Source organism: Danio rerio, chromosome 6 (genome assembly GCF_049306965.1).
Source record: "Danio rerio strain Tuebingen ecotype United States chromosome 6, GRCz12tu, whole genome shotgun sequence".
NCBI classification, from domain to species: domain Eukaryota; kingdom Metazoa; phylum Chordata; class Actinopteri; order Cypriniformes; family Danionidae; genus Danio; species Danio rerio.
Window position 1 is genome coordinate 61,377,501 of NC_133181.1, and position 27,905 is coordinate 61,405,405.

The following is a 27,905-nucleotide window of genomic DNA, read 5'->3' on the forward strand; positions in this document are numbered from 1 at the left end:
TACTTTTTTAAGGATTACAAATTATATTTATACAATGGCAGTAAATTGTACACAATAGAATATTCATCTTTTTTATGTTTGTATTGTTTCATAATAAGCGCGCTGCCTTTATATTGTCATTATTCTTCATGATTGAAATGTTGCTGTTTGGTGTTCTTCATTCAGACTCATCTGCACTAGCGTTTTTTTTTTACGAAATATTTAATGTCAAATTTTAATGTCATATTTGCTGTTTATTTCAATTTCAGTTCTGTAATGTTGCTGTTTTCTAAACTTACGGTATTTAGTATAATATAAGGTCATACAGTTTTATTCACTGTTACTATCAGCAAACACTAACAGTGAGGTATATTAGTGTATTTAATATTAGAAAAATATTAGAAATAAATATATTAAAGTAATTTGAAGCAACTGTCCATCATTGCACTTTAAAAAGAAGCTGTTGAGGCTCTTGTTGCTGATAATTGCAAAATAAAATAATGTTTATTTTTGCATCTGTCAAAATAGTACAAGATTACCCTGCTTCAATATATGTGACCTCAAATAAGAGTTAGCAAAAAGTAATCTAAATGTAATCCAAAAGTAGTCAGATTACATTTCCATAATTGTATAATCTATTATCAAATATTCATTCATTAATTTTCAGCTTAGTCTCTATTTCAGAGGTCGCCATGGTGGAATGAACCGCCAACTATTCCAGCATATGTTTTACACAGCAGATGACCTTCTAGCAGCAACCCAGTACTGGGAAACACCCATACACACTCGTTCACCCACACACACACATGCACTATGGCCAATTTAGTTAATCAATTCCCCTATAGCGCATGTGTTTGGACTGTGGGTGACACCGAAGCACCCGGAGGAAACCCACGCCAACAATGAGAGAACATGCAAACTCCACACAAAAAACACCAACTGACCCAGCCGGGACTGGAATCAGCGACCATCTTGCTGTAAGGCCACAGTGCTAACCACTGAGCCACCCTGCCACCCATATTATCAAATATATAACTCAGAAAAAAAAATTTATTTGTAATCTATAACTGATTACATTTTATAAGTAATCTACCCAGCTCTGACTTTACGGCACATATATATATACATACATACACATAAATGCTTTTATTCATATTTATGAATTCACTCATTATTAAATTTGATTTCCATCCACAGGGCATGAAATCCCAGTGTCATTCAGATCTGACCAGCCTGGCCTGTATGAGCAGTGGGTAGTGTTTGACTTCAATACGAGACCTGTACTTCGACAAAAACTAAAGGTCAGAGTTGGAGAGGATGATTGTCAGGCAGCTCCAGCACCGGAGGCACTATTAGAAAACCCAGAAGCTGCCTGCAATCTTGAGCCTTGGAATGAGGAAAGCATGACAATCATTCCTTTTGTTGAAACAGAAAAAGCACAGAGAGACCTACTAAACAGATACCAACTCATCATGATGAACCAGCAGATGAACGGTTTGATTAACCGTGAGAATTATAAATGGAGCATGCACAATTTTTTATACCAGGAGGAGAAGGTAGTCGGTGAACTGCTTTCCAGGTATGCATGTTTTAATATATATCATCAAGCCGAAAATTATTTGTACTCCTGGCAAATTCTGACTTTTAGTCACTTTTATTCAACCTGCAAGTTAGTAGTTTTTTGGGTTTTTTTTGCTTTTTTGACCGGAAATGACCCAGGCTTCTCCCAAAAGATAATAAGATGATGTACAAGAAGCATCATTGTAAAAAAATATTCAGCTTTTATTTACTTTGGAACAAAAAATGGCAGTCAGAATTTGCCAGAGATATGAATCATTTAGTGCTAAATTATTTTAAATTTAGTTTTTTTTTTTTTTTTTTTTACATTTTATTGTTATTTTAATAATAGTATATGCAATATCCGAATTGCAAAGAGGTGGGATAAATAAAACGTATTTTCTGTGTCAAGCATTAATGTGTTAGATACCAATTTAGATGGGACCTTAGTATCCACACTCTCAGAAAAAATGGTGCAATGTTGTACCCTAGAAGATAGAAACCCTTGTCACTGGGGCAGTATCTTTTTATAGGACAGAATTGTACCATAACACAAAGAAACTAATTTGTACCATTGCAGTTTGTACCTTTAAGCACACGATTTGTACCATGGGAAACCAAAATGTACCTTCGGTTTTTAAAACCTGCAGATACAATATTGTGCCTTCATCAAAGGTACAAATCTGATCGATGAAGGTACCACTGCAGTAATAAGACACTTTGTACCTTAACAGTCAAATGTGTTCCTTCAAGAACTATTTAAGGCATTTTGCTTTATCCAAAATGTGTCAATTTATTTTCACTAAATATAAAACATCAAATACATTTTTAAACAATGTTTTTTTTAAACAGTTTCTTTTTGTGTAAATGACCCTTTTCCATTTACAATAAAGAATACTTAAACATTAATCAAAAGATCTATTTTTTGCTAAACATTTCACATCTCTTTTCACCAAATTGTTACATAAATACATTCTCCCATGTACAATACACAACATGCTTTTCTCCAATTTCCACAATACCTTTGTAATCACTTAAAACTTCATTTAATTTACTTAATTTTAAAAATTGAAATCGAATTATGCATTGTAACAAGATATAATGTCCGGTTAGTTTTACAATAGTAAAATGTCTGCATCAACACTTTGCATATGCATGACGTTTGCCAGCTCACGTGCGTAGCGGAAAGCAAACGCCAAAAGGTGCAGATATTAATAATGAAAATGTATTTATCAGAAAATCTAATATTTATTAAAAATGCCTTGAATGTTTAGTTTACAATAGCTATAGTTTTGTTTTACCAGTTGTTTTGTATTATAGAACTTAATAATCATTGTTTATGACTTTCTTTAAACATGCTTTTAAATGATGATTCTTGTTTTAATATGGAAATTATTCATAAAATCACTTTGCCTTTACACTAATATTTATTTTCATAGATATTGTAATAAAGAAAAAGTTGTCCAACACTCACATACCTTTTTGTGAGAACAATTGTGTACCTTAATTTCAAATGTACCATAAAAGGTACAGAACAGTATCATAGAAGGTTCTTCTGTACCAAATAAGGTACAACTTTTACAAAGGTACAAAAAAGTTTCCTAAGGAACATTATTTGTACCACAGTGTACCTTTTTTCTGAGAGTGCAGTATCTGTTATGATATAGGCTAAAACAACAAGTGCAAAAGTAAACACTAATAGCAGTTGTCGAGACTAGAAAGGAAAATGACAACAGCCAACAAAACTCTGAATATCTGCAGAGGTTTTCACTCATTTAAAGTGCTTTAAAGTCTAAATGATTGCACCTTGATAGAGTTCTTTCTTTAGCCTGAGTTAGATTTAATTACATACTATAATGAAATGATTTTTTCAAATAACTTCAAATAGATATAAGAGAAATGTTACAATGCAACAAAAATAAACAACAATTGCATATTTTTTCCAGTCTTGTCCTAATATCTAATGGCTTATTTCCACTGAGTGGGACGATTCAGTGTAGTATACAGTACAGTATGATTCAGGACAGGTAACCCTAATCAGGATTGTGTCCGTATGACAGAAAGCTGAAATCAGCGTCATTTGTTAGGTGTGGTGTACACCAGAAAGTAGCGATCTAACCGATCGAAGGGCTGTTCACATACTGCGTCGGTTATGTGCTCAATATCGTTATTTCAAGAGTTCACACTTGACGATTGATTATAAAGCATGTTTGGCATGCTGTCCTGAGAGAGAGCTCATAAGATCCTCGAGCCCAGGGCTCCCTGTGAGAGTTGATCTACCTGAGCTCAAATTCCCCTGCTGTTTGAAGCTAGAGAACTATTAGGGATTGTTGTGTAGAGAAAACTTCACTAAAAGCACGTCTATATTTCTGATTTGGATTAGTCAATTAACTTAAGTTGCATGTTTTTGGATGGTTGGAGGAAACCGGGGAACCCGGGGGAAACCCACGCAAGAATGGGTAGAACATGTGAACTCCGCACAGAAACCTCAGCTGGCATGGTAAGGACTAGAACCAGTGATGTTCTTGCTGTGGGGCAACAGTGCTAACCACTGGGCTGCCGTGCCACCCATCTAGGAAAGGAAAAGGAGTATGGGTGGATGGGGGGATTCTTCAAAACGAAGATGACTATGGTTATGGAACTTTTTTGGTATGGTTATTTATGGAGACTTAAGAATCGTCTGATTGGTGAATCATAAATTGGATAATGTGGGACCAGCTGCAAGCAATCATACAGTAAGCACGTGATCATCTCGAAATGAGTTCATAAAAAAAACTTCACTTAAAATGTAGGTGTGCACTAAAAGAGAGAGGAAGTGGCGCCCCTTGTGTTTTACACTCATTTTTAGACTTGACATATGAACATCCCTGTAAACAACAATAATAATAGAGGACATAAAGCAGATCCTGTTCTTGCTTTTGGCATGTGGATGGTATTCTAACAATGAAATTGTGTATCACATAAGTGATTGATTTTTAGACTAGATACAAAGTTTGATTGACCTCTCCAGAAACCACAATTGTTTGAGACTCAAAATTGTTTGGACTTGTGATCTGGTTTCCTTTAAATGCACGTTAGCTAGGGGAACCTGAAAAATGCAGTTTTCGTTTGAATCAAATGTTAGACAAAAGTTAATAAACATATGTAAAATTTCAGGGCTTCTTCCACATATGAAATTCAATCATAAGCTTGATTTAAACACTTAAGGAAAATTTGATGTTTTCCTATTCAAAGACATAGGAGCGGCTCTTGCATACTTGAGAGGTGTTTCAGAGATGGCCGCTGAATAAAATGACTTGCCTTAAAGGAGTTTTTACCGAATTATACCACTCAGTGGAAATGAGCCATAAGTCCAGTTGAATTTGAATATGGCATTTTATAACAATTTAAACACATAAATGCACTTTCTTTCCAGATTAAGTCTACGAGGGACTGTGCAGCTGAAAAATGAGTTGTCTGATGACAGGTTTGGAATGAAATGGGCTCACCCGGGTGAACTTTTTGCTGCTGTGCCTCTGTCTCAGCCACTCACACCTGATGCTCCTCAAGGTTTCATTGTGAAAAGACATGCCATCAGATCTCTTGTTCGTGTTGTGAAGAACAATGAATATTGTGGGCCTATTTATGAAGCTGAGTTTCTGAAAGATGCTGCCTCCGAGACACAAGTACATCTCCAGCTTTCCAAACGCTGCTGTGCTGCCCTTAACCTGCAGAATGGAGAGGAATATGAGATGGAGGTCCAGTTTCAAGTCAATCGTCTGTGGTTCTGCGAGATGCACAAGGCAATTGATGATCTCCCGAGGATGGACAAAGTGTTGCCTGATCTGAAAAATGCTCACCTCAGTATTTCTTTCCAGTCAGATGAAGGAGAGTTCAATGAGAAGCAGCAAGCAGCAATGGACTTTGTCTTGGGTGTGTCAGACAACAGAAGCAGCATCCCACCCTTGTTGATTTATGGACCTTTTGGGACTGGCAAAACTCGAACCCTTGCAAAGATGGCACAGGCCCTTGTACAGCAGCCACACAACAAAATCTTAATTTGCACACACACAAACAGGTAAGACATAATTCAGTGCCACTTTAGAGAACTCTCACATACGTAAATCTGAGGATATATATATAAAAAATACATATTTTCAACCATTAGAATAACAAATATTTATGTAAACAGATATGTTTGCAATATTTTAAAATATGTATTGCATATGTGCTCATACAGTGCATCTGGAAAGTATTGATAGCGCTTCACTTTTTCCACATTTGTTTAAGTTACAGCCTAATTCCTAAATGGATTAAATTAATTTTTTCCTCAACATTCTACACACAATCCCCCATAATGACAATGTGGAAAAGGAGTTTTTGAAATTGTTGCAAATTTATTAAAAATATAAACCTGTAAAATCAGATGTAAATCAGTATTCACAGCCTTTGGCTCTAAACTGAGCTCAAGTACATTCTGTTTCCACTGATCATTCTGGAGATGTTTCAGCAGCTTCATTGGAGTTCACCTGTGCTCAATTCAGCTGATTGAACATGATTTGAAAAGGTATACACCTGTCTATATAAGTCCCCACGGTTAACAGTGCATGCCGAAGCACAAACCAAGCATGAAGACAAAGGAATTGTCTGTAGACCTGTGAGACAGGATTGTCTCCAGACACCAGGGGCCTCATGTACGAAGATTTGCGTGGAAATCTTACTAAAACATTGCGTACGCACAAAGCTGTAAATGTGCGTACACAGAAAATAATTCAGATGTATGAAACACTGCTTACGCCGAATCTCACGCATATTCTTTTGTACATCCGAATGAAGGTGAAACTGAGCGCAACATGCACGAGCACAAAACCCCTCCCTGCCTCCTCCCCCGTATGAATATGCTAATGACTATGCTAATGGAAAAACCCAACGAAAAAGCAAAGGCAAAAGCAAGCAAAAAGAGAAACTTTGAACAGAATGTGAATTGTAGGTGCTGCTTTCGGAGGTAGACTGGAGAAAAGCGGTGTTATTTGCAAGTTTGTTCTCCGGAATTAACAACAAAAGAAAAAATAGAGTGGGAGAGTTTAGCTGATGCGGTTAACACAGTTGGGTCTGAACATCGCACTGAGTGCATTAACAAAAGAAATAGTGTGGTTTATATCTGTAAAATGTTGCAATACCCTTAACTGTCTCAGTGGCGCATCTCGTAAGATGCATGTGATCATGTTTTGACACGTTCGAGCATGAACTCGGCTCGAATCCGTCTGATGAACTCTTTCTTCTTTTTTTCCCCGCTACATATCAGATTTTGCCCACTATTTATCACGAGAAAGACTAGTAGGAATCATTAATAAGTTTGTGCATCATTTTATTTGCACATTTATTGAATGGAAATGTTTCTGATTCACGCATGCAAATTCATCTTCAGATAGTGTCTTTATAGCAATGTGTGTGCGGTAGATCGCTCAGATTACATTGGGGAAACAGGCGACTGCTGCAAATTGTGCTTTAATGTTTGGCTGGTCAACTGTATGGTATGGAAACCTTACATACCTACTAGATGAACCCGTCTCATACAGCTGCCATTGCAAGGCTCAGACACTTTGTAGAGAAGAAATATAACACAACTGCCTCTAGGAGTCGCCAATGGAAATAAAACAGACACGCACAAAAAATGTGCGTACGCCAGCCAGAAAGCTGCCGTGAAGCTGCGCACATTCCCACGTTCAGTTCATTGTTAGTAAATCCAAACGTGAGCGATTCTGAGCGTGAAACCTGGCGTATGCAAATTTTTTGTGCGTACGCAGCGTTGATACATGAGGCCCCTGGACTCTTACTAGAGCTGGCCGGCCATCTAAGCTGAGTGATAGGGGGAGAAGGGGCTTAGTCAGGGAGGTGATCAATAACCCGATGGTCCAACCCAAGCTCATTTTGGAAACGTAGCCCCGCGGACGTTTCTGGAGACCGCGATTTACGTGGCCGGAGGTACGTAAAGGCCGCGTTTAGTTTTTTTCGAGCAAACGTTGCGGGGCGGTGTGGCGCCGCTCCGCCCCTCCTCTTCGCGCTTGCTGGCCGACAGCTCGCCTCCGAGTGGAGGGCTTTCCCGATGCAATCAGTTTGTCCGCTTAGCTCACAGCGTTGTGTCGGCGGAGCGGAGGCCCCAGAGGAGGAGGAGGAGCCGGCTGCGGTGGACGACGACCGGGATCGAGTCCGGGGAACAGCAGGTTCCAGAAATCAGGTAAGACGAAAAACGGAATCCGAAAAATAAGGGTGAGAAAGCGGCGGGATCCGAAAACACGGTCGAAATCGAAGACGAGGGCTTTTGCTTTTTTTTTTTTTGCTTTTTTCTGGACGGCTTTTGCGAACCGTCGCTCGGGTTTAGAGAAGGACAACCAACTGTGCAGCAATCCACCAATCAGGCACCTGTATGGTAGAGTGGCCAGACGGAAGACACTTCTTAGTAAAGGGCACATAGCAGCCCAAAAGGCATCTGAAAGACTTTCAGACCATAAGAAACAAAATTCTCTGGTTGATGGACTGAATGCCAGGCATTACGTTTGGAGAAAAGCAGGCAGCGCTCATCAGCAGGCTAACAGCATCCCTACAGTGAAGCATGGTGGTGTTGGCATCATGCTGTGGGGATGTTGTTCAGCAGCAGGAACAGGAAGCCTAGTCAGGATAGAGGGAAAGATGAATGCAGCAATGTACAGAGACATCCTGAATGAAGACCTGCTTCAGATACTCTTGACCTCAGACTGGGGCGACGCTTCATCTTCCAGCAGGACAGTGACCCAAAGCACACCGCCAAAATATCAATGAAGTGGCTTTACAACAACTCAGTGAATGTCCTTGCGTGGCCAAGCCAGAGCCCAGACCTAAATCCTATTGAACGTCTCTGGAGAGATCTGAAATGTACCCGTTGCTTCCCATCCAACCTGATAGAGCTTGAGAGGTGCTGCAAAGAGGAATGGGCAAACAATCCCAAAGACAGGTGTGCAGAGCTTGTGGCATCATATTCACAAAGACTTGAGGCTGTAATCGCTGCCAAAGAGGCATCAACAAAGCATTGAGCAAAGGCTGTGAATTTTTCAGCTTTTTTATTTGTAATAAATTTTCAACAATTTTAAAAAACTCTTTTTTCACATTGTGATTATGGGGGATTGTGTGTAGAATGTTGAGGAAATAAATGAGTTCAATCCATTTTGGAATAAGGCAGTCACAGAAAAACATGTGGAAAAAGTGAAGCGCTGTCAATACTTTCCAGATTCACTGTAAATGACATTTTTTATATCTGTGACATCCAAACATAAACTTGTTTGTTATGTATATGTGATTTGTAAATGTTGCCATATATCAGATTTCGAGACCGGCTGTTCCACAAAAGCCAAGGTTTCCATGATTCATGTTGAATAGTATTGTTTGGGTTTTGCTTTTTGGCACACCAAAATATAAGCTGGTCTTTTTCAACAGGGCAGCAAACTTTCATAAATACATTTTAAATGCAATTGCATTAGTTAAATCAATCAGTAGAGTATGGAACAAGCATAATTACATAATTATTTGATTATATCAACTCAAATGATCTTTTTTTTCTCCGAAATGCAGTTCTGCTGATCTTTATATAAAAGCTCATTTCCACGAATATGTAAGGAATGGCCAGCTTCACGCCAGACCTCTGCGAATAAAGGCAATGGAAATAAAGCTCGCATCCACCGATTTCATCACTCTACAGTACTGCCATTTATCAAGAGAAGCCAATTGCTTTGAGTTTCCTGATAAAGCAGTTTTAGATTCCACAAGAATCGTCATAACAACAACATCTCTGGCTCGTTTCTTCAACGACATGAAGCTTCCTGAAAACTACTTCAGCCATATTCTGATTGATGAAGCGTCTCAGATGTTGGAGTGTGAGGCTCTTATGGCACTTAGCTTAGCGGGTAACAATACACGTGTGGTTTTAGCAGGAGATCACATGCAGATGGGACCCAAGCTGTTCTCTGTGAGGCCAGACAAATGTTCTGAGCACACCCTGCTCAATCGCCTCTTCTATCACTACCAAGCCGAAAACAGCGATGTGGCCAAACAAAGCCGGATCATTTTCAATGAAAACTACCGCTCCACAAAAGACATTGTGGATTTTGTATCAACACATTTTTATGTTGGAAGGAGTGATGTGATCAAGGCTAGAGGAAATGTGCCGTCTCATCCCCAACAACATGCTTTGCAGTTTCATCATGTAAGAGGAGAATGCTGTCTGGACCCAATGAGCATGTCCTGGTTCAATGCAGAACAAATTGTAAGAGTCGTTCACATTCTGCAAGAAATAATGAAGGAATGGCCTCAAGAGTGGGGTGCTGCAGATCCAGAATCAGTCTGTGTCCTATCTCAAGGCAGACAGGTATCAATCCTAGTACTAGTTTCAAGTTTGCTTTTCCCCTATTTTTACCGAATTGATGTCATTGTGTTTATACCTGATTATTCTGCCTTTGATATTTCAGGTGTTGGAAATCAGGTATAGACTGCGTTTGCTTGGACTGCCTCGTTTCACTGTAGAGAATGCTGAAAATGTGCAAGGTAAAGATTACTTGAATCTAAGGTCCTGTCTACACTGTCAGGTCTTGATTTTTTGTCTACATCTGATTTTTTTTTCTGTCCGTTTACATGTTCTTTTAATTGTGAACCATATCCGATTAATGTGTTTATACTTGCTAAATAATTTACGATGTCGCGCACGTTCAAAGGCGGGTTCTGGCATCTGCGCCACACTAGCCACGATGGAAGAAATTGTCTTGCTTTTAGCTCTGCGAAATATGCGAAGTTCACCCAACTTTAAAATGATTTTGAGGCGGTGGAGGGAAAGGGCCGTCATGGTAGCTTGAGCGTATGTTTTAAATATGGTGTCCTCCACCATTCAGAGGAATTTGTGGGTACAAGAGAGATCTCTGGTCTGGTGGGAGCAAATTGTGGTGACTGACCACTTTCCTTCTCCATGATTCCTCTGTTGTTGTTGTTGTTGTTGTTTACCTCGTCAGCGTCCACGTCGCTCTTCCTTCTACGTCACTAAAACGCAGAGAAGTACCACATTGTCAAGTTTAATGACGTACAAAATGGAACGCCTTAATAAATTTGATCTGCCTGTTCACATGATGGTCGCATTGTCACATATTCGATTTATATCTGCTTTATTTCCACATATGAGGGAGGCCTGAAACCGATGAATATCCGAAAGCATGCGTTTTTTTCGTGTTTACACGCTCATAGAACAGATCGGATGTGTGTCACATATGAGCAAAAAATCGGAATTGGGTCACATTTAACTGGTAGAGTAAACAAGGCCTAAAGGCAACCCAAGCTCATTCGGAAAAAATAGCCCCGCGGATGTTTCTGGGGGCCGCGATTTACGTGGCCGGAGGTACGTATGGCTGCATTTAGTTTTTTTCAAGCGAACGCTACGTGCCGGTGAGACGCCGGCCGCTCCTCTTTGCGCTTCGCCAGCTGGGCTGATGGCTCACCTCCTCCGTGTGGAGGGCTTTCCCGCCGCAACCAGTTTGTCCGGTTAGTTTGTCATGTTACGTCAGCGGAGCGGAGGCCCAGAGGAGGAGGAGCCGGCCGCGTTCGATGACCGGGATCGAGTCCGGGGAAGAGCGCTTCCAGAAATCAGGTTAGACAAAAAACAGAATCCAAAAAATAAAGCGAACGAGTTCATAACGAGGCGACAATGCGGTGAAATCCGAAAACGCGGTCAAAAACAGATGAGGACTTTTCTTTTTTTGCACGGTTTTTGTAAATCGTTGCTTGGGTTTAGGGAGAAAGGAGGAGGTTGGCCGGGTCGGCCGATTGGCTGGCCACCCATTCAAGTTCAGTCATTCAGCCAGTTGGTCAGTCAGACAGACGGTCGCTCGACAGCGGCCTCCGGTGGCTTTTTACGCGAGAACAGCGCGTGCGCGCAAGAGGCGTTCAAGACGCGAAAAAGCTCGCAGAGTGGCCTCTCGCGGATTCACAAAAACAAAAACTGCACAAATACGTACCTCTTGGGACGTATTTCACAGTCTCCAGAAACGTCCGCGGGGCTACGTTTCCAGAATGAGCCTGGGTTGCTTAAAGGACCTAGTATACTTCAAAAGAAATCGAAAGAAGAATTGGAATTACATCATTTTGAACAAAATTCGTCGCGACAGCTCACCAAAGCAAACATTTGGGGTAATTCCTTTTGGCTCGTACACACCTTTAAGCTACCATTGATAGGAATTGGTGACTGTGTTCTGAAACTCTTTGCCCTTCTATGACCTGTAATTGTTTCGTTTCTCATATCCTTGGAGAGGGCTACACGGTGGCTCAGTGGTTAGCATTGTCGCCTCACAGCAAAAATGTCACTGGTTCAAGTCCAGGCTGGGCCCATTTTTGTGTAAAGTTTGCCCGTTCTCCCCGTGTTGGTCTGGGTTTCCTCCAGGTGCTCCGGTTTCCCCAACAGTCCAAAGACAAGGAATTGATGAACTAAACTGGCCGTAGTGTATGAGTGTGTGTGAATGTAAGTGTGTATGGGTGTTTCCCAGTACTGGGTTGCAGCTGGAAGCGCATATGCTGCATAAATTTTATGCTGGAATAGTTGGCAGTTCATTCCACTGTAGCGACCCCTGAAAAATACGAGACTAAGCCAAAGAAAAATGAATGAATGAATTCATAGAGGTCAAAAAAACAACACCACCAAGTTAGCAACATAAATGCACTGGAGGGTGGAGTAGCAGAGCTGGTATAGATGTATATGCACATATACGATCGATCACAGAGAATTTTTTAAGACTCTGAGGTGTTCACACCACTACATTTGGTGTCTGTCCATGGTAAATGGAAAGCAACGTAAATAATTTAGCACAATGCACAGGCTAGAGGAGGCTGACAAACATTTACGAAACTGTTCTACTCTGACCATCGTTGTTTAGGGGTACACGCAAACAGTTGCCTTTAAAACAAAGATTGAAAAAGAACTTAATGTGAAGTATATTGGGGCCTTTATGCTATTCCTTGATTACATACAAACATGTATGCATGTGATTTACAGTGTACTGCCTTTCCCATTTTTTCCAGGAAAGCAGTTCAGAGTAATTGTGATTTCCACTGTGCACACCAAGGACAGCCTATTGGAGACGGACAGGACCTGTCTTGAGTTTTTCAATGACATGCGAGTCCTGAACACCATCATGACAAGAGCCCAATCACAAATATTTGTTGTTGGAGATGCCGCTGCACTTTCATGCCATCAGTTCGGTATGTGCTGGAGACTTTGGAGAGCATACATAGAGGAATGCATCAACAAGGAAAGTTGCCACGACCTTACTCTGGATTCTTTAAAGCAAGATCTCCTGGAGATTTCTAAACTCTGCAGGAGCGAGGATGAAGAGAACAGCGATAGTGAATCAACTACATCTGAACTACCGGACACTGAAGACCTAATACTTCAAGAGCTTCTTGATGAGAGCAAAGAAATCAATGTTGCTTTGACAGAGGAAGGATTATTTCCAGTTTTTCAAAATCAGGAAGCATTCAGTAGTGCAAATAACCAAGTTGCAGAAGTATATTATGAAGAGCCTATGTTTACTAGCTCTACTGTCCACAAACAGTGTGAGATAGTCAAAGAAGGTTATGACAGAGGATATGCAAAGCCACTTGACGAGTCCACTCTGAGAATAGACATCAAGGGTAGAGCGAACATCGGAAGGGCATTCCCTGGAGATAAAGTAACGGTGGAGATCCTGAGTGCAACATCCCATCCTCCAATGGGAAGAGTGATCAACATCCTTGAAAGTGCAGATACTGTCAAGGAATTTGTCTGCGCACTTGAAAGACATGACAATCAAGTAATGACGCCTATAAACAAATGCATCACCAAGATCTTCACACCCTTTTGGAAAGACAAACCAAACCACATTGCTGTAAGGAATCCTGAGAGCCTCAAAGTAGAGAAGTTTATCAAAATCAACGAAGAAGCTCACAGGAAATCTCTCTTTATTGTCAAAGTCCTTAGTTGGAGAAACGTTTTCAGATATCCTTTGGGGATTGTCGTAGGTGTGCTTCCTAAAATAGCAACTTTAGATGATGGATTGCATGTACTCAGCATTGAGTACCAGTTGAGAAGGACACTTTCCTCATCTCTGAGAAAGCAGATGCAATACTTACAACGTCTTGATATTTTCGAAAAAGGACGAAGAGATTTTCGCATGCTCCCAACCTTCACAGTTGATCCCGCACATTCGCAAGATCTCGATGATGCAATAAGTTTGCAGGATTTTGGTGAGTACCTTGAAATAGGAGTTCACATTTCTGATGTTGCAAGCTTTGTGGCTAAAGATAGCGAACTGGACAAATTTGCCAGACAGCTGTGTACTACATTCTACCCTCGTGAGAAGGAGCCAATATACATGTTTCCCAAAGAACTGAGCACCAATTTGTTAAGTTTAATCCCTAACCAGGACAGACGAGCAATCTCATTGATTATAGAAGTGGATGCACAGACTAATCGCATAAAGAGAAGATTTATCTGCAAGTCTGTGATTCACTCCAACAGGAAATTTTCCTACGATGAAGTTGAGGACATTCTTGAAAATGGTGAGCCGCTTTCCGACCTGCTTGAAATCTGTCTTGTAAAAGTGTCGAACTTTGCTGAGGTTCACCGAAGATACAGAAAGCAGGATGACTGGTGCTACAAGATGCCAGATGAGGATGTGACCCTTGGAAGAAGGAGATCTCACCAAATGGTGGAAGAGCTGATGGTCATGTTTAACCACATGGTTGCCGAACGTCTTTTATCTGATGGTGCAACAAGAAGCAAAACTCCATTGAGATGCCAGGACAGGCCTCAAACAGACAAACTCATTGAGATTTTTGACAAAAACGCAGCCTTGATTCCGCTGTCTGTTCACTTCTCAAGTCAAGCTCATGAACTGAATAAGCAAGGTTTGATCCAGCACAACCCTCAGACTGACTCAGACACGTTCCCTGTGTTAAAATCAATCCTCAGATGCCTGAAGTCAGCAGCAGAGCAGGAAAACATCTACAAAATAATTGACTTTGTTGCAACTGATGACATTCATCCTCAGCTTCTGCCTTTTGCTGTTGCATTTAGGCGGTTGTTTCACAAGGCGTGCATTCAGCGCTCAAACTCAACGCATGTCTCAAGAATAGGGCACTATGATTTAGATCTTGACAGCTATACATGGGCCTCATCTCCAGTTCGCCGATACTTAGATGTAATTGTGCAGCGCCTTCTTCATTCTGTGATTGACAAGACAGATGTTAAGTACACAACTCTAGACATTAACCTGTCTTGTTTGGAATTCTCCAGGAAAAATGATCAACAGTCGGCCTATGAGAGGAAGGCAAATGCTCTGCATTTCGCATTAAAACTGTCAAGCCAAAGTGAAAGGAAGGTGGCTTATATTGTGGAGCTCAATCCATTAGGGACAAACTTCAAAGTGTCCTTTCCACTTAACAGATCCTCTATATCAGAAAACTTAGACATTATGAGCAGGGATCTTCTGCTGGCTGTTCAGCCAGAGTTTGATGTAACAAACAACAGCATGATCCTGAAATGGGAGCGAAGGATATATTCATTCTCCAATTCTCACATCCATGCTGAAGTGAAGCAACAAAACCCAAACTCAGTTATGGCCTATGTCCCTGCAAAGACCTGGAAATGCATTGCAGATGCTATCAGAGAACAAAACTGGAATGCCATTTTTCCTCTTATTGAGGAACTTCAACGCAACTCTGGCATCAATGCAAGACAATTTCACGAAACACTGAGTGCTTCAAAATGCACGAAAAATTATGACCCCTTGCATGCTGAGCATTATGCTGAACTGTATCTGAGAATTAAGCAAGGTGAGGCGGTCGAAGTGCAGCTTGGTGCATCCACAGCTCGTGGTTTAATGACTCCATCGATTCAGCTGTTTGTTGTGCATCCAAAGTTTGAGATTTGCGTGGAGCATGTAAGAGATCCAGTCAAGTGTTTTTCTGAATACGCACTAAGCTCATCAAGGAGTTCATACAACTTGTACAAGGATTATCAGGCAATATGGAGACCTATGTGCGAGATGGAGTCAGCCTCCAGCGCTGTGGCTGAAAATGAGAGCATTCTTATTGTAGATGTGCCCTTGAAATGGGAAAACTCCAATCCGAAGAGGCTACAGGGGTTTTTTCTGCTCCCGCTTGACAAGAAATCTCAGTGGTCAATAGACTGTGATCTCAGAAACAGCTTCCTATGCATTCGAACGAGGATTCAGAAACAGAGTAGCCCATTTCTGGAGAGCGCTCAGAACACAGCGCTCATGGATATTCCTTCTTTCACTTGGGTAGTTCATGGTGTGATTACAGAAGCTGAAGAAACAGAGTCCAAAGAATCAACGAATCAAGAACCAAAGAGTTTGCGAATTGATTTTCTGATTAATCACATGCCCATGACAAACATTCCAGAACAAATATTCCACGAGAGGACGAGATTTACGCTGGAGCTGATTCCAAAGCTTCTGCCAGACGTGTAAGTTTGCAAATAATATACCTTACAACTATAGTTTAAAATGCTAAATAATACAGAGTTAATCATTGCAAATTTATTTGTGAATACATTGTATAGTTTAATACGGTTGAAGATAGAAGTATTAGCCTTCCTTTGAAATTGTAATTCAGTAAGAAAAAATTGTGAAGTTTCAAGAGTTTACACTTAGCTCATGATTTATCACATAGCTTGTTTGGCGTGCTGTCCCGGGAGAGAGCCCTGAGCTCAAGGGATCCTTGGGCCCAGGGCTTCCCCCTTTTCAAGGGGCGAGGGGAAATTCCCCCGCTGCTAAGGCCAAGGTGAACTTCCTGAGAGTAAGACATTAGAAAAAAGATTTAGGCTTATTTTATCTATAGTATGGAGCATATATGGACAGTGGGAGGAAACCAGGGAACCCGGGGGAAACCCACGCGGACACGGGGAGGACATGCAAACTCCGCACAGAAATACCAGACGGCCCAGCAAGGACCCGATGCCATTGGTATTCTTGCTGTGAGGCAACCGTGCAAGTCACTGGGCCACCGTGCCGCCCATTCTGGATAAAGGTGGAAGAAGGGAAGGAGAGTGGGTTTCTTCCAGGCGAAAATAGTTGTAGAAAGGAAATGAGGATATATATAGTGACTTGGGATCCTTTAATTAGAAGATCATGATTAGCTAATGTGGGCCAGCTGGGCCAATCATGAGCATGTGCTCCTCTCGAAATTAGTGTAGTATTAAACTTCACTTAGCAAAACACAGAGGACTATGAAAAATAAAAATGTACATATTATTTCTTTAGATTGGCTATAGAACAAATCACTGTGGGCGTCACGGTGGTGTAGTGGGTAGCTTAATCGCCTCACAGCAAAAAGGTCACTGGGTTAAACCTTGGTTGGGTCAGTTGGCATTTCAGTGTGGAGTTGTCCGCGTGGGTTTCCTCTGGGTACTCCGGTTTCCAAAGTCCAAACACAAGCGGGGGGACATGTAGGTAAAATGAATAAGCTAAATTGGCCATAGTGGATGTGTGTAATTTCAAGAGTGTATAAGTTTCCCAGTGTTGGTTTGCAGCTGCGTAAAACATATGCTGGATAAGTTGGTGGTCCATTCCACTGTGGCCTTATTATTAACCCTGATTATTAAAAAGAAAATGAATGAACGAATAAACAAACCACTGTTGTCCAATGACCTACCAAAACTTATCTAAGGGTGCTTTCACACCTACACTTTTGTTTGGGAACGTGTCTCGTTTGCCCAGTTAGCGCGGTTCGTTTGGCATATGTGAACAGGGCAATCGCGCTCTGTTCCGCGCCAAAGTAATCGCTCCGAGATCGCTTGAATGAGGTGGTCTCGGCTCGATTGAAACGAACCCTGGAGCGGTTCGATTGCAGTGAGAAAGCGATCCGATCCGAGCGCGGTTATATCACAGTGTTTTATGGATATGTAATAGGCTTACGGCTATATGAAGAGAGAATTATGAGTAGGGCGGGAAGTTTCGCGAGTCTCCGGATGCCCGCAAACGAGTGATGATCTCCGGGTATTCTCGCGTCTCCCTCCTGGTCCTCAAATAGGCATCGTTGCGCACCCTTCTCACCTCTCCCCACCGCATCTCTCCTCAGACACGTCGCGCGCGTGCACCCTGTTAATCACCACCAAACCAACACCTCACAGCTGAACGGGACGCTGCAAAATAAACACTCTGACCAATGTAAGGAGAGTTTACTCGCACGTGACTTGTTTTAGCTCTTTTGGTCCGATTAGAAACTTTGCAGTGTGAAAGCAAACCGCTCCAAGAGCAAAGAGCAACAATGTAACATTTGTAATCTCTGTTTCAGAACAACTGAATCGATTCACAGGTGTGAAAGCACCCTAAGTTAGCCTAATTGCAAAAACTAGTATCTTACAAAATAACTAGTAAAATCGTATATACTGTCATCATAGCAAAGACAAAATAAACTAGTAAGAAATTAGCACTTGAGAAATATTTAAAAATTTCACAAGCTAATAACGTTGTCTTCAACTATACCCTTAATTTATATAAGCACTTGGGATGTGTGATATATAGAGCCAGACAGAATTAACACATTCGATAACAATTACTTGTAAGATTTACAATGTAAACCCAATTGGAACCACTTGATCAATTGTTTTGCTTGGTTATTTCTTTTGCAGGCGCAAAGAAAATGCAATTGACAGTCTAACCAAAGCCAACCAGCTTGTAAAAAACATTGCCATGGGCAGGAGAATCACTTCGGACAGAGGTACTACAGTTTCACATCCACTGTTAATTTGAATGCATTTAGCATTATACTCTAAATTAGTGTTTTACTAGTCATCTTCATCAAATATATCACTTCAGAAGTAGTTCAATTTTGTTTAAAAGTAAACTGTATCTCTCCAAAAGGATGTAAAATACCAAATCAGAATACAGGCAGGTTTGAGATCAACAGTTATCATCCTTCTGGGTTATCCCATCTAAACAACAGCCAAAGTAAAGCAATAAGAGAAGCACTGACTAACCCATTCACACTTATCCAAGGACCACCGGGTGAGCCTCTCTTTGTTTTCTCAAAGTTCATTGAAATTCTCAAAGTCCTTTTTTGATTACTTTATAATTTATCTTCATTTTCTCAGGGACTGGAAAAACTGTTGTTGGTGTCCATATTTTGTACTGGCTGCACAAGAATATCCAACAGCTCCAAGCTTCTGGTTCAAAGAAGAGAGCTATTCTGTACTGTGGCCCGTCAAATAAATCTGTTGATGTTGTTGCAGGTAATGCAAAATTTTGTTTATAAAGCTTTTATATTATTTGTATTCATGCATTGTGTTGTGAAAGGGATGCTATGCAAACCGGGGTAGTTCCAAATGCAGCTTTATTAAAAGAATGGTCAATCAGGCAAGGGTCAAATACCAGTATAAACAGTGTAGTAGACAATCCAGAAGCAAATCCAATAAAACAGGCTAAAGGTTCGGGGCAGGCAGAAAAGGGTCAAAACACAATAATCAGTCCAAAAGTCAAAAACACAGGCAACAAGGAAAAATGCTTACGTAAGGACAGCAACAGCTTAACAATACTCAGCAACATGTGTGTGGAACAGAGGGGTTTAAATAGTCCAAATAATCATTGTGTGAGTGGCTTCAACTGTGAGAGTTTAATCAGTCTGGATCTTGAACCGGTTGTGTGTGTGTGTGTGGCCTGACTGGGTGTTGTAGTCCATAACATGGCAGATATGTAGTTCAAGGAGTGTGAATGTTTACCAGTGACCTCTGGTGGTAAGCGATCGCTGGTAATCATGACACATTGGCTTGCTTTTTGTTTATTGGAAGAGTAAAAGAAGTGCTTGGAATCATTGGGACTGTGGATATCATCATAATAGAACATCATTTTTTTTAGTTTATTTATTTCTAGAGGACATTTAAAAACAGCCAAAGACCAAATCAAAGTGGCGTACACCAGATGGATAAAATAGATCAACAACTAATTTGAAGGTAAAAACTAAATAAACCACATACTAAGCCATCACATAGTAAAAACCAATAAAAAAAACCTACTGTAAATAAAAAATTGGCTGACCAATGAGATTGGTGATTTTGTTTACATACCTTGAGCTGCAGAAGTTACAGTAAACTTTACTTGGTGGCGCTCAAGCACAAAAGGCTCTAGCTGAGCACATAGGAACTGCAGATCAAATAGGATTAGGTGGTGAGTTTAATTTCACTTCATTTTTTTAATGGCTTGTAACTTTTTCTTGCAAAATCTTTGCCCAGATGTTTGTGTGCTGTGGAGGACGTTTAACAGAAAAGCTTATGCGATGAATACACAAGGACAAAGCAGTTTGTGCTAGAATGAAGACTAACGTGAAATTACCAAGAAATATTTTTTATTATTTATTAAATTGCCCATAACATTTGTATTTATTAACATCCTTAAACACTCCCCTCACAGTAACAGAAAAATAGTAATTATTGTTAGTGTCACAAAAACTGTGCTATTGTGTCATCTGCATGGCCAAGCATTTGCAGATGTATCCACTTGTTAAGTGGTGACGTGTTCGTGACGTGTGTAATACTGTTTCCGGGTCCAAGCCGCCATTCATTTGAGTGCAGAAATCATTCGTTTATGATCACGTTTTATTCCTATCACACATTAAAGTTAATTTTACATAAAGTCATAGTGTACACAACACTCTCTGAGCTTGCTGCATAACAAATACCAAAAATGTTACAATTTATAAAAAAATTATTCACTCTCTGGTCATCGGATATTAGGCATGGACATATATACTGCGATCATGATTTTTCAAGAATATTAAATCGCTTTGTAAACGTTTATTATTACCATTTCACGAGTCTCCCCATTCAGTTGAATAGAGCGCTTGGACCTGGAAGCCGCTTCGCATGACGTCACACTTAACAAGCGGATACCTTCTAGACTTGACAGAAAATAACAAGCTAGTGTCAGAAGCATAAAGTTGCACAGCGCCACCTTGTGTACTGTGTATTTCTGTCGATACTTTAAAGAAAGCAAAAAACCTGTAACCATTGACTTCCATAGAAGGAGAAAATAATACTATAGAAGTCAATGGTTACAGGTTTTCAGCTTTCTTCAAATTTCCTTCTTTTGTAATCATCAGAAGAAAGAAACTCAGTTTGAAACAAGTAAAAGGGAGGGTAAATGTTGACAGAATTTTTCAGTTTTGGTGAACTAGCCCTTTAAACAACTCTCTAAAAGTTTAAATAATAAAGTATTGTGTAGTACCCATGATATCAATATTGTGCATGTTCATTGTCACGATATATTGAATTATTGAATATTGGTGTACAGTTGAAGTCTGAATTATTAGCCCTTCTGTATATTTTTTCCACAATTTGTTTAATAGAAAGATTTTTAGCACATTTATAATCATAATAGTTTTAATAACCCATCCCTAATAACTGATTTATTTTATCTTTGCCATGATGACAGCACATAATATTAGACTAGATATTCTTCAACATTCTTCAACATCAGTTTAACTAGGGTAATTAGGGTAAAGTTAGGGTAATTAAGCAAGTCATTGTATCACAGTGGTTTGTTATGTAGACTATCCAAAACTAATATTGCTTAAAGGGGCTAATAATATTGACTGTAAAATGGGTTTAAAACTATTTAAAACTGCTTTTATTCTAGCCGAAAAAACTAAACAAAACAAATAAGACTTTCTCCAGAGGAAAAAAATATTAGTTATTAAAATATTAAATATTAAATTATTTACATTGCAAAATTCCTGAATCTGTTGGGAAATATTTGACAAAGAAAATTACCAGTAGGGTGAATCATTCTGACTTCAACTGAACATTGAACACTGCAGACATTATTGATTACTGTATGACCTACAGTACTTACAATCATCTTCTTGTCTTTGCTGTGCCTGTATTCGTCCAGCAGATTGTCAGATTGTTGTAGACTATCCAAAACTAATATTGCGTAAATATTGCGTAAGGGGCTAATAATATTGACCTTAAATGGATTTAAAACAATTAAGAACTGCTTTTATTCTAGCCTAAATAAAACAAATAAGACTTTCTCCAGATGGAAAAATATTTTAGGAAATACTGTGAAAAATTCCTGAATCTGTTCAACATCTTTTGGGAAATATTTGAAAAAGTAAACAAACAAAAAAAAGTCACAGGAAGACGAATCAATGTCACTTCAACTGTATGTCTAAATGAGATGATGTGAGACGTCATGTGAGGTTGTTCATCTGAAAATTTATCTTAAAAACTTTAGGACCTGTCCTTTTATACCTACCATATAGTTTTTAAAAATGTCCTGATTCTGTAAAACATGACATTTAATAGGGTGTCCTGACATGACTGCACATGCACAAACACTGTACATACCTGACCGAGGAAGATCACTGCACTTCTAATGGTTTATATAATTGTGTTGCAGGTCATCTCCTACATCTCCGAGACCATCTTAAACCTCTCCGGGTCTACAGTGATCAGATGGAGATGTTGGAGTTTCCGTACCCAGGCTGCAATCTGAAGCTGTCGCGTAACTCTAAAAGAGGAGAAAAACCCAACACTGAGCTCAGGTATTTGACAAATGCTGTCCATTGAGTGTAGATACAAAACACCAGTGTAATATATATATTCAGGGCCGGAGTGGGACTCCTTTTCAGCCCTGGAGTTTCAAGCCTCAGACCGGCCCACCTCAGTTCATGACAGAGTATATTAAAATAAGGTCATTTCCAATTCAGTTTCTAATGACACTATCACGTCTTTTTTTGAGAAAACAGCTGCTTTAGAACTTCAAATGTTCAACAACCCTTGCAGTATTATATGTCTTAACTCTTAACAATAAAAATGTAAAAAATAACATACTCAAAAGAGGAACAAACCCAGGTCGGCGGCATTTTAATCTAACTTGTTAACCACTAGACCACAACAGTTGTATAGTGAAAGGTGACTCTTCTGAGTTATATCATCATTAACCTGCAGGCTGGTTATATATAAAAAGAGCAGAGCTGCAGTAAAATAATGAATAAGAAGACTGTGGTCAAGTAAATAAATAAATTAATTTAAAAAGTGTGACTGCTGAGAGCAACCGATTCTGGAGCTAGGAACACCGGCCCTCAAGGCCAAAAAACGGACCGGCCCACCGGGAATTCTCCCAGTCCTCCCGATTAGCCAATCCGGGCCTGTATATATTTGTGTGCAGAGATTTCAATTTAATTCAAGTTTATTTGTACCTGTATAGTGATTTTCACAATGACAATCATTCCAGTGCAGCTTTGCAAAAAGTGTGCGTTATTACATTACAATCGTAATCAAAAGCGAAGTGGGCTTTACAGCTATCAGTTGTACAGCAGCATAGTTAAATGCACAGTTAAGGAAAATAATGTCCTTTTTGAAGGAATGACAATATACACAGTTGAAGTCAGAATTATTAGCCCCCCTGTTTATTTTTTTTTCCCAAATTCTGTTTAACGGAGAGCAGATTTTTTCAAAACATTTATAATCATAATAGTTTTAATAACTCATTTCGAATAATGGATTTATTTTATCTTTGTCATGATGACAGCACATAATATTGGACTAGATATTCTTCAAGACACTTCTATACAGCTTAAAGTGACATTTAAAGGCTTCACTAGGGTAATTAGGCAAGTTATTGTATGATGATAGTTTGGTCTGTAGACTATCAGAAAAATATATATAGCTTAAAGGGGCAAATAGTTTTGACCTTAAAATGGTGTTTAAAAAATTAAAAACTGCTTTTATTCTAGCCAAAATAAAACAAATAAGACTAATAAGAAAAGAAGAAAAAACATTATCAGACATACTGTGGAAATTTGCTTGCTCTGTTAAACATCATTTGGGAAATATTAAAAAAATACAAATAAATTTAAATTTATAATCATGATTATAAATGTTTTTAAAAAATCTGCTCGTTAAACAGAATTTGGGGAAAAAAATAAACAGGGGGGCTAATAATTCTGACTTCAGCTGTATACACTGACAAAAGTCTTGTCGTTGATCCCACTTGTAAGAGCAACAAATAATAACTTGACTTCTAGATCATTTGGACAAGTGGCAGATTTTTGCAACTAAATATATGTTGATCTGCATTCCAATCATCTCAGATTCTCACAGAAATCAGTCAAGTTTAGTGTAGGAGAAATCATGGTTTGGCGTTACATTCAGTATGGGGGCGTGCGAGAGATCTGCAACATCAACAGCCTGAGGTATCAAGACATTTGTGCTGCCCAAACCACAGGAGAGGGACAATTCTCCAGCAGGATAGCGCTCCTTCTCATACTTCAGCCTCCACATCAAAGCTCCTGAAAGCAGAGATGGTCAAGGTGCTGCAGGATTGGCCAGCCCAGTCACCAGACATGAATATTATTGAGCATGTCTGGGGTAAGGAGAAGGAGGAGGCGTTGAAGATGAATCTAATGACTCTTGATGAACTCTTGGAGTCCTGCAAGAACGCTTTCTCTGCCATTCCAGATGACTTTATTAATCAGTGATTTGAGTCATGTCAGAGATGTATGGATGCAGTCCTCCAAGCTCAAGATGGAGTCAGACACAATATTCATTCTGTCTCCACTGCAGCAGGACTTTATATTCTATACTGGACATTATTTCTGTTTAGTCACAAGACTTTAGTCTAAGTAGAGACAGACCTTACTAATGAAATCATTTAAAATCAAGGCATGATCAGATTTCATTGTGCTCAAATAAGCAAAATCTAGAGCAGTGGTTCTCAACTGGTTTGGCCATGGGACCCACATTTTTACATGGTCATCAACCCACAACTAACTATAATATAATTTTAGTAATTATAATTAATTTGTATTTATTTGTTAACATAAAGTAGTGACAGATAAATCATAAGAAAATCACCAAGACTTACAAATAAACACTGGTCTATTATTGTCATTTAACAAAACGTCTCAAATTATAGAAATATTACAAAGTAAAAATGACAAATGTTTGGTTTCTAAAAGTGCTCTTGTGAGCACACATTACTACATATAACACTGAGGCTTTAAGTCTTTTTTGTCGTCAATATATGTAAATCCATATTTACATATTCGGGTTCGTTTTTGCGCTTCGACATATTTGTTGCTACAATTAAATGAAATTTCACATGTCAAACGGTACAGTTGTAGCTCGGGCATTTCAAAATAAAAGTCTTGTATAAGCAAAATAAGGGAAAAACTAAACATTTGTTGTTTTTTTTGAACACATACTCTGCGACCCACTGAAAATGTTCCCGCGACCCACTTTTGGGTCACTGACCACTTTTGGGTCAGTTGAGAAACACTGATCTAGAGGCCTTTGCCTTTCATATAAGACACTTCTGATACCAAATGATAAAATAGAAGTCAAGGTATTATTATTTGTTGTTCCTAAAACTTGGATAGGCCACAAGACTTTTGTCAAGTAGTGTACAAGTAAAAACAAAATTAGTTTATTATTATGATAAATGCTGTTTAACACAGAGATTTTTTATGCATTTTAAAAATAGAATTGTCTTTGCCACTATGACAGAATTTACTGGTTATGTTGCAACCAGTATTCAGCTTAAAGTGACATTTAAAGACTTAACTAGGTTAATTAGGTTAACTAGGCAGGTTGTGTTAATTAGACAAGTCTTTGTGACAACAGTAGTTTGTTCTGTAGAAAATCAATATATATATATATATATATATATATATATATATATATATATATATATATATTCCTAATGGGTCTAATAATATTAACCTTAGCAGTTTTTACTTGTTTTTGATATTTAGCTTTTTATTCCAGCTAAACTAAAAGAAATAAGACTTTCTCCAGGAGAAAAATACAATAGGAAAAATTAATAATTACAACTTTAATAGTTAAAATTTAATAAAACTGTACTTTAAAAAAAAAATTCTTCCACTGTCTTTTTTCCAAATAATGAACTGATTGCTGCAATACTGAAGAACATAATTTTGTGTACTGATTAAGTTTGTGATGTCCTCAAAGTCATCACAAGGTTGTTTAATTAATGATTTAAGCCTTTATTTTCAGTAAAATATGTTTATTTTCTTTCTTCAGTTCCATTGCCTTACACCATCTGATTCGAAAGGAGGGCAACCCATTCTCCACACAAATACGTGCTTTTGATATGAAAGTCCAAAGAGGAGATCAACTCACTGATGAAGAAAGAAAACTGTATGTATGACTTAATAACTTTAAATTAATGCTGCCAAACGATTAATCATGATTAAATGCATCCAATATAAAAGTTTATATTTACATAATATATACAAGTGTACTGTGTTTATTTATGTGTATACTGTACGTATAAACACACAAACATACTGTACATAAAATACAAAATAAATTAATTTGAGTATATATTAATATAGAGTTTCTATTATATATAAATATTGTTTATATTTTTGTGTATAAATATACATGAATAACTATAATGTATAAAATATTAGTTTGTATATAAATATAACCATATATTTTATACAATATAGTCATGCATATATTTACACACAAAATATAGACAGTACGCACAAATATATTTTGTTTTGGATGTGATTAATCACAATTAGCACTACTTCAAATCTATTTTCTGTGCTGTGTTATTATTACTTCATTGTTGTAAATTTATGGACACATTTTAATTGATATGAAAACCTAATTTTTACAGCTTCAGAGAAATCCTCAAAAAGGCTCGAAAGCATGAATTATTGCACCATGACGTAATCTTATGCACGTGCACCGCAGCTTCACATCCAGCACTGGCGGAAACCCTTGACTTTAAGCAGATCATCATTGATGAATGTGCCATGGCCACTGAACCTGAAGCCTTTATTCCTCTCGTGGCTCATAAACCTGAGCAGGTATGATTGCAAACCACTGTTGTATTTAGCCAAACTCTAAATACTGGATATTAGCAGCACATTAAAGGCTACTGGAGACTTTTTTGCAGTTTGCAATGAACAAAGAATGCATTTTTATGTTCTTATTAAACTAATTCATGTTTTAGATTGTCCTTCTTGGCGATCACAAACAGCTTCAACCAGTGGTCCACTGCGAGGTGGCGGAGCGATTAGGAATGAGCAGATCTCTTTTTGAACGTTACATGGAGAACGCACTCATGCTTGACACCCAGTACAGAATGGTAATATATTATTAGAACATATAGCTTCAATACTGTTTTTTATCTACACACATTTACTGTTCTTTGCTTTAGAAGTCTATATCAATTCATAATTTATTATCCAGGGATATCAAGCAGTGATATAATTACCTGCACAATATAAGTTCACCTAATTTAAATTGAACATTCTCTCTATTATATACCTTCTCTACCAGCAAGAAGACATTTGTGCATTTCCATCTAATGAGTTCTATGGGGGGAGATTACAAACTGGAATACCAGCCAAATCAAAACTATTCCTTACTCAAACAAAGCAAACCTGCATCGTTTTTGGTCATGTTGAAGGAAAGGAGAAAAGTCTGGTGGTTCGAACTGAACAAGGCAATGAAAACTCAAAGGCAAATATGGAAGAGGCAGAGGAAGTGGTAAGTGCAGATGGTATTTAATATGGTATAGTTATTAAATTATATATAATAATTTTATATATATATATATATATATATATATATATATATATATATATATATATATATATATATATATATATAGAATAATATAGCTTATTAAGCTCCACAAATTACAAATTTTGTAGCTTGCTGTAAACATTATACACTTAAATTAAATGAACTCCTAGTACACTACATTATACTTTTCAATGAACAAATGGTTTCATAAACATTCACAAAGGACGTGAGGTCTGATGATCACGGGTGGTTCCTACATTAGCCTCTCTACGTTTCGTTTTCAGTATTTTCACAACGGGCTAACGTTAATAGCTAATTGGCGCCATCTTGCGATTCCAAACGGTCACTATGAAAAATGACTAAATGATCTGAAAGGAAAACAGCCATTTTAACCTGACACCTCAACCGGTGGTTTAATAATTTGAACACATGCTTTAAAATTGGTTTATTTTTAAGAATAAACTTACCAGATAACTGTTACAGAGAGGACATTTATATTCTTCCTGATTCTCCTCAGTCGATGACCTTGGGCCGCAAATAATGGCGGTTGTTTCCAAGGAGACACACAACAACTCGTCAAAGGCGCGCTTTCGATCGAAGGTTTCCTATCGTAAGATCAACATTTTAAACACGTTTAAGGCTGTATAAAGCAACATTACATTTTTAAAAAGTATTTTCATTCCAAAAAAGCAAAACATTTCGGACATCTCTGTAAAATCATTGCTGAATTATAGATTGGCGTCACTTGACCACACTT

General features: G+C 38.6%; 1 protein-coding gene and 1 long non-coding RNA gene across 5 annotated transcripts in view; one reads left to right on the forward strand and one right to left on the reverse strand.

The window, feature by feature from the left end:
* The window catches only part of helz2a (helicase with zinc finger 2a), a 46,304-nt gene that overhangs the window by 11,192 nt on the left and 7,207 nt on the right, over positions 1-27,905 (forward strand). The window contains exons 6-18 of the mRNA XM_003198847.5: positions 1,177-1,558; positions 4,952-5,593; positions 9,121-9,913; positions 10,014-10,089; positions 12,601-16,048; positions 18,215-18,303; positions 18,447-18,590; positions 18,677-18,814; positions 21,978-22,122; positions 25,625-25,741; positions 26,232-26,424; positions 26,571-26,705; positions 26,900-27,109. Of these exons, the coding sequence (XP_003198895.2) occupies positions 1,177-1,558; positions 4,952-5,593; positions 9,121-9,913; positions 10,014-10,089; positions 12,601-16,048; positions 18,215-18,303; positions 18,447-18,590; positions 18,677-18,814; positions 21,978-22,122; positions 25,625-25,741; positions 26,232-26,424; positions 26,571-26,705; positions 26,900-27,109 (6,512 nt within the window). The remainder of the gene's footprint in view (positions 1-1,176; positions 1,559-4,951; positions 5,594-9,120; positions 9,914-10,013; positions 10,090-12,600; positions 16,049-18,214; positions 18,304-18,446; positions 18,591-18,676; positions 18,815-21,977; positions 22,123-25,624; positions 25,742-26,231; positions 26,425-26,570; positions 26,706-26,899; positions 27,110-27,905) is intronic.
* Positions 1,881-27,758, reverse strand: LOC141386388 (uncharacterized). Of its 4 annotated transcripts, none has more exons than XR_012408308.1 (5): positions 27,616-27,758; positions 21,926-22,088; positions 19,646-19,721; positions 5,376-5,543; positions 1,881-5,243 (listed from the first exon to the last, which is right to left on the reverse strand). It is a non-coding gene; the product is annotated as an uncharacterized lncRNA (long non-coding RNA). The 4 variants fall into 4 exon arrangements; XR_012408307.1 differs by having other exon boundaries at positions 3,363-5,243; positions 5,376-5,569; XR_012408309.1 differs by lacking the exon at positions 19,646-19,721 and having other exon boundaries at positions 2,309-5,243.